The sequence below is a fragment of the Prosopis cineraria genome, unplaced genomic scaffold (assembly GCF_029017545.1).
Source record: "Prosopis cineraria cultivar Desert tree isolate PC_DT_omini unplaced genomic scaffold, ASM2901754v1 PC13, whole genome shotgun sequence".
NCBI classification, from domain to species: domain Eukaryota; kingdom Viridiplantae; phylum Streptophyta; class Magnoliopsida; order Fabales; family Fabaceae; genus Prosopis; species Prosopis cineraria.
Window position 1 is genome coordinate 10,231,461 of NW_026555344.1, and position 7,903 is coordinate 10,239,363.

Consider the following 7,903-nt stretch of genomic DNA (forward strand, 5'->3'; position numbering starts at 1 on the left):
TTTTGCTGAAGCCATCATCCATTTCTTTATTGATGATCAAATAGGCACAAATCATTACCAAAATAACTACAATGTCTCGACATGCTCAAATTGGCATTTCATTGACTGATATCAATATACGTTGTCCAAGCCTATGTGTATGGAAGTGAAAAGATAAGTAATAACAGATAGATTTAAATGAAATCACATCCAAGAAACAATTACAGGGAAAATTTGAACTCCAATTGTGGGGAAAATTAATGCTAAAAACTGATTAACGAGAGATATTAGGCACCACCAAGCCACGGGAACTTGAAGAAGGAGTATAAGGCTTGAAGTTAGAAGCCCCAGGATGCTATTCAAAGTTGAAATACAAGCCAAAGAAAAGAGGGTTTATGTTGCAATCAAGTACCTCCCTTCTGTTTCAAGGTGATCTTATCCCCAAGACTGAGGGCAATTCCCTGAGTTTTACTTCTTATTCTGATGTATCCACTCAACTTACCATCAGTTTGCTTCTCAACGCTAACGTTCACCAAAGCATCTTCCCCAAAAACACTCTTGGCGTAAAGATTTGCAGCTAGAAAACCACACTCCCCTTCCAACGCTGATCTGAAATCACAAAGCAGGAGAAAATAGGAAGCGGCACACATGAACAAGTTAATCTCAATGCATGGGTCTTCTTTAGAGTTGCTAATGAATCCTAGCAAGATATAATAATCCCTCGAGACCTATAAGTTATGCATGATCCTAGAGTACCCTATAACTCAATACTATTCATTAGAATGATGCACATTATTTGTTGAACAAAAAACTTTGTCAGAATGAATCTAGTCATTGACATTGACATTGACATTGACATTGATTTTTTTTCCCTTCATTGATTTTTTTTCCCTTTAGAAAAGAACAAAAAGCAAGTTTCTACAATTTCACAAGAGTAATGTTAATATTCAACTCCATAAAACAAACATCTGGATTGACATCTAAAAGGTCATTTGAAAGGAGTAAAAAGTCAAGCTTGTCTTTCCAATGTGTTAAGACTACAAACTGCCAGTAGGTCATTTTTATCATGCAGACGAAGAAATTTGCAACTGATTCAATCACCGTCAGTTTCAAACACATCAGCTTGATTAATACTACAGAAGCAAGACTGCAATTGTGCTCGTGGAACTAAAATTCCATATCTTTAATCAAAATAACACACAGGCACGTAATATAACAGTAAATGTCCTAAAATGTTTGCATATTTTAGGGGCATTACTTAAAAATTGCCATAGTGTAAAATCAGAGTCTGCAATAGAATTGTGAGCAGAAGCAAAGAACATACGGTGGAGTCAGGCACTTCATATTGGTACACTTGATTATGTGGTTCAGAAACTCTCTCTCATCTTGTATCACCGTATTTACAGCAACCTATAAAAATAATAATCGTTAGATATACCATACCATACGTATGTTGCAGATATACATTGCCAGAAGGTTAATATATGAGCAGAAATCTATATTATCCGCATATTATTTCTTAAAATAAAACACATACATTAGCCTCTTAAGCTCGTGTTTCCCAATAACCTCGAGATACAATGACTAAACAAATAATTGCAAAATAAAAACCTGCTATAATACTCAGTCTACATTTTCTAACTCAAGACATACAAACCAAGCAAGATTTGCTTCCCCATTTGCATCACAAGAAATGTTGAGGCAACAATAGGGAATGAGCAGAACCCGATTTACCAAACACGACCTGACTGAAGCAGCTTAAAATGATGCACACTGTCAATTCATGTTTTGTTAAGGTTGATGTGGATTCTGGATATTTTATGGGTGTTTGAATGTTGGAATACTGTTGGGTCAATATGAAGCATATTCTCCATCATCATTTGAGTAGGAGGTTGCTAACAGATCTAATTAACAGTCATTGCTTATCAAGTTAATGTTTTCATCTTCACTAGGAAATGTTCAGCATGTATCTAAGCTTGTTTTCCTTGAAGTGTATCCTCACTAATAACAAGGTAGAAATTCAGCCTGCAGAAGCTGGTATTGACTTCAACATATTGCATAACTGAAATCAAAGTATTGGCAAAACAGCTGAAGCATAAACATACAAGGTTCAATACAACATAGTTTTATCCCATTTCTGCTATCAGTATGCCATCATCAATTCCAAACATAATTGTGGGATAAAACAAATCTCAAATAGCATATCTTAGCACTCAAAAACATAGCTTTAAAATTATGCAGGCATACATCATAAGATACAAAGGGCTTACTCAAAGAGCAAACATCATTTAAAGTCTAATCAGCAAGCTTTTTTCCCCCTCTTTTGCCCTTTTTTTCCCTTAGCGTGACCATGGACAATACAACAGTTAACTCCATATATAGTTCAACGGATATCAAGGATCTGATTGAGAGATTGTGGAAACATATACCTTATTTTCCCATTCAAACTCAGCCCACATAGTTCTAAATGCCACCTCAGCACAAGATGCAGGAGAGATGTAGTCCATGATATCAATATGGATGTCATTAAGAACAATAACTGTTCTCTCAAGCACATTTGAAGATGTCTCATAGACTATGTTACCAAATATAACCCCTGTTTCAGTTGAAGACACCTTGATGTTTGCCTTAATCTGTTTGCTTGATTCTGGAGCCAGGGTATAGTTTTGTGGACGCTCGACAAGTTTGAGGTCACCCATGGTTGCCAACTCCAAACACAAATTCTGAAGAGTCTCCTTGGTTCGGTTGATGACAGTAACATCGAGGACAATATCATAATGATTTACTGTCACATATGCCTCAGCATATACAGGATCACTGAATCCAGTGAGCTGAAGAATGCGATTGAGCTTATTTGCATCATCTGCATCCTTTGTGAACTCTCCAGTAGCACGTTTAAGATCATCTTGAACCTCATCTTCTAGCTCAAGTTGACTCATACCCTGAACAAGAGATAGAGCAATGAGCAAATAGCAGATGCTGATCCAAAATCAGTTGAAACATGAGTCAGAAACAGGTAGTAATTACTCCAAATAGGAACCAAAGTCAGTGATTCAAAATACAAGGGTCGATTGCATTATCCAAGACATCAAGCATAGCAAAACATACTATGAGCACATATCAGCACTAACACATGAAAGTTAAAATGTCACTATGAGGAAACCGTGAGAAATGGAAAGTCAGAATATAGTCAAACAATAATTCAGTTATATACATTTAAAAGGAGATAAATACAATAAAGTGCCAACATACCTTCCTGCTCTTCAAATGGTAAAAGTCAATAAGATCATCAGGTTGTGCATTGGATACTTGAGCCTTAGCTTTAATCTCCTCTGTTTCACGGCGCTGCTTATCTGAAAGCATTTTCATAAAGCTCTGTCTACAAGATTGCAGCCATATGTTCCTTATTTCACCACCTGTGTTGCACAACAATCTAATGCAAAGGACAATCCTGTCATGAGAATCACTGTCAATTGGATGGGCAAGAATTGAAGATTGACCCAGCTGCAGAATAGAGACCATGATCAACAAGGCCTGTGTACTTGCTTTGTTAACTTCAACTTTTGACGTCTGAACCTCTTCCAACCTCAAAATGAGTTTTGTCAGTGTACATGCAATTACTGCCCCAAGAAAGAAATCACCTGAAAGGATCAATGATCTCAGATTTCCAGTAGAAGACTGCAATCCTTGTATGAGGGTTGGAGGCAACAAAGCAGTTTCCACAGCAGCACTTTGTGTGGCATAGGTCCCATCTGCAAGGATTGCAGGTCTCCTAGAACTAACACTGGTTGAGATTACCACTGGTGTGCTTTTAGATGTGTCTTGGCCCTCCCCTTCCTCATTGGGGGTATAAAAAGGGAGGTCCCCCAGACACTGTTTAATGGTGGCAATTCCACTTTCAACCTCAGCAAGAGATAGGCAATATTCACCAATTATCCATAAAGCACATGAACAAACCCTTGCAGCACGGATTTGGTAGAAAGTATCTAAAAGCCTGGTGACAATGGAAACACGTAATTTGGGGTTTGTCTCAATGATCTCACGCACAAAAACAATTACATCCATGGCTGAAGCCACATTGCTATCTCCCAAGAAATCCATCAACAGGTGCACAACAGTGCTTGCCACCTCAGGGAACTTAATAGCACAGGAATGTATAGCCTGCACCAGCATCTGCCTATACTCACCATTCTTCTCATGCTCCCCATTTTGAGTTTTGACAACTTCTTTCTTTAGCATCATAACGACCTCATCAATATTCCTAGGAGTTATCAATTCAAGTGCAATATCTATGGTCTTCCTCCTAATATCAAGATTTGGGCTCGAAAGTGCTCTGAGGACATCCATAACCATTTCCACCATAATATCTCTATTTGAAGTTTTCAGTTCATTGAGCCTATCGAGTACAATAAGTTTGACATTATTATCACTTTGTGAAAGCAACAGCTGACAATAAGTAGTAGCTGCAGCTCGAATAGCAGTAGGGGCGGAGGAGAGGGAAACAAGGGTGCTGGCACATTCATAAATAACGGCAGTTGATGGGGCATTCAACAAAGAAATGATAATCTTGATATACTTTCCCTTCTCACCCTTATTTGTCCGACAGACTTTCCTAATCAACTCCAAAACAACCATTTGAAGTTGTTCGCCCCAATCAATAATTCTATCAATATGGGTTAAAAGATAATTAATAGCACGATCTTGAGCACAAGTAAAGAGCATAAGGAAAGAATTACGCTTAGTGGAATTATCCTGCTCAGTGGACAGGAGCTTGTCAATGATTTCAGGGGCACTATCGAGCAATAGCTCACCTTGAGGAAGCTTGTACAGGGACATGACAGCCAAGACAGCATTCCTTCGGACAAAAGGATGACGATGCTCCAAATTGGAAAGAATAGATGGGATCAAAGGCTCAATGATCTCTGTCTCGTTCAAACGGCAAAGAAACCGCAAGGTGACCCCTCGGATGTACTCATTAGGATGCTGAAGATTATTGCGGAGGTTCTGGCAAATAAGGATCATCTCGGGAAGAACCTTGCCCTTGGAATCGGTTTTGTCAATGATCTCGAGATAGAGAAGGAGAAGCTTCTGAACAGTATGATCCTCCGAGGGAAGGACATAGCGAATGATGGTGATGAAGAGCTGGGGAATGGTGTCACCGTTGAGCAAAAGCATGATGGCCTTCTTCATGCCGTCGATTTTGGCGACCACATCGTTTCCTTCGAGAGCTTCTTTGATCTCGCTGGCAAGAGCTGGTGTGCCCTTGTCGAAGTGAACCAGTAGAGTGCATGACTTCTCCATTTCTGATCTCAAATCTCACGCACAATTCAGGCACTTGCTTTCAGATCTGAGATATCTGGAATTCGACTCGATCTGGTGCTTCTGCTCTCGATTGCATCTGAGAATTCTGAAAATCAGGGGGACGCAAATGAAGGTGTTAAAATGACAAATTGACAATTGAACTGACGACTGACGAGCGTTGAAAGGATCGGGTCGGGTATGGATCAATCACGGGTCGTTGTTAACAGGTGATTGCATTTAAGACGCAAATTGGGCCCTCTGATCATGGGCTCCAACAAAGCTACTGTATTTGTCCAGAAAGACTTGTTGGCCCAGGATAAGCAGTTATGGGCCCAAAAGTAGTCCAGAAAAGCAATTGTTTTACTAGTAACAAAGAACTTCTGATACAAAAATGAATTGAATACCTTGAATTCTAAAAGAGAGTACATAGGCTAGGTCCTAAGTGTTAGTGGGTGTTGGTGTGATTTTTGGTATGTATGCAAACTTATGGTCATTTAAAAAAAAAACAAGCAATGAGTATAAAAAAAAAATACTTCTAGAGACCCAAAATATAGAACATTTTTTAATGGCTAATGTTGAACCAAAATATGACATCTTGCAAAAAAGTAAAGCATTAAATTCTTTTTCACAAATATTCTCATTAAGTGTATTGTATGGAGAAATTATATGAGAAAAATTAAAGGTAATCTTGAAAAATAGTTATAATTTTTATATTTTAATAATATAAATCACCTTTAATTATTTTTTAAAATTCTCATAAAATAGTCAAAAGTAACCTATATCTTGGATGAGAGAGAATACTTTGAAAAGGAAGATGTTTCTAGCCAAAAATTAAAAGCAAAGCAAGATGTTTTTGTCAGAATGTCAGTTCATCATTCATGAGCATGAGCGGATACTTAGACTAAAAGCTCTCACCTTTTAGATTTGACTTGCCAAAAAGCAATCGGCAATTATATGGCGTCGATTTAACATTGAATCAGATTCATCTGAAAGATTAAGAAACCAATTCATTCCTTTCTAGTTAATTGGTTGATTTACAAAATACTTCAATTAAAAAATCAAAAAAAATATTAAAATCATTAGAATTGAATTTATAGCAAGATACACTGTCCGGTCCTTGATATAAGACAAAATTTAAAAAAAATCCTAAATATAAGTAAAAGTTAGAATAATTAATTTGTTAAGTTTACCACTTATTTATTTATTTATCATGATTTGTATTACTAAATGATAATAATTTATTATGGTCATTAATTATAAAATAATAACAACAAATCCTATCCTACTAAAATAAGAAAGTTAAGACAACAAGTTAATGATAAAATTATAAGTTTATACTCCATCTATTCAAAAATATAAGGTATTTTTAATTAAATTTTATCCCAATCAATTAGTTACTTAATTTCAAACTAACCCTATTTTTTTATATTTATTTTTATTAAACATCCTATAATAAATGTAAAGTCATTATCAATAGGGGCATTTTAAAAAAAAGGCAATGATTACATCTCAAAAAATTAAAAATATCTTATATTTTTAAACATCTAACTTCTCAAAAAATGTTTTATATTCTTGAACAGAAAAAGTATATTTTTTTAATAATTTTAAGATTATAATTAATATTTTTTTAATGAACATAAAATTTGTTAACTTATTTTATAACTAGGACCGGAGTAATATACTATTTATAACTATGGTTTATTTTTTTAAAAAGTTCATAGAATACAAACATTGTTATTAATATTTTAAACTCGAATAAAAAAAATCTATTGGGAACCATGGTTAAGGATATGAATAAATAATAATTTTATATGAAATTATTTGTTTGATATCATAATTTTAAGAAATTTAGTAATAATTTTCCAATACTTAGCAATCCGTCCTTTTTAATGCTGTGTTGAGTATTTACGAACAAAATCAGCGGCTCAGTGCATTGATTGTGGAGAAAAGCCCAAAAAATTTAAATCCTCCTATAATTAATTTTTAAAAAATAAAAGAGAGAGAGAAGATTAATTTAAATCCTCTCTCAGTTTTTCTTTTCTAACGTGCTAATTAATTTAAATCCTCTCTCGGTAAATAAAGGATTTAAATTAATTTTTATCGGTTGTCGGTAAATCAATGTACTCCCTTTTCCTAATTAAAAGATAAAATTTTAGAGAGCCGGTTATTCTTTCTAACATGAAAAATTACTAACAGGTCTTATGTAAAAAATTTATTTATATGCAAGTCTCACTATATCATGAGTCCCGGAAGCCCATGTGAGGAGATTGAGGAGAGGCTGTTTCACCTAAATTAATCTTTTGAGATAGATTTTCTTTTTAAATTTATACTTATTATGTGGAGCCATTAAGGACGTACAACTTTTAATGGACTTTCTTTTTAAATTTATACTTATTATGTGGAGCCATTAAGGATATACAACTTTTAATGAAGAGATATTGTCATAAGTCTCATATTAAAAAACGTCACAAATGATGTAAGATTTATAATTTTAAAAAACTCTCATATTTAACAAACTAATCTCTTAAAATAAACTTTTCTTTTAAGCTTGTGATCGTTACAACATATTTATAAAAATACAATTTAATTTTATGAAACTTGATTATAATTAATTTATTATATA

General features: G+C 34.9%; 1 protein-coding gene across 1 annotated transcript; it reads right to left on the bottom strand.

Moving 5' to 3' along the window:
• LOC129290898 (coatomer subunit beta-1-like) lies at nucleotides 1-5,414 on the bottom strand. Its single transcript, XM_054927966.1, has 4 exons — nucleotides 3,232-5,414; nucleotides 2,409-2,921; nucleotides 1,304-1,389; nucleotides 1-588 (listed from the first exon to the last, which is right to left on the bottom strand). The coding sequence occupies exons 1-4, from the start codon at nucleotides 5,278-5,280 to the stop codon at nucleotides 384-386; spliced, it is 2,853 nt and encodes a 950-aa protein (XP_054783941.1). The 5' UTR covers nucleotides 5,281-5,414; the 3' UTR covers nucleotides 1-383.
• Between the last annotated feature and the right edge of the window lie 2,489 nt (nucleotides 5,415-7,903).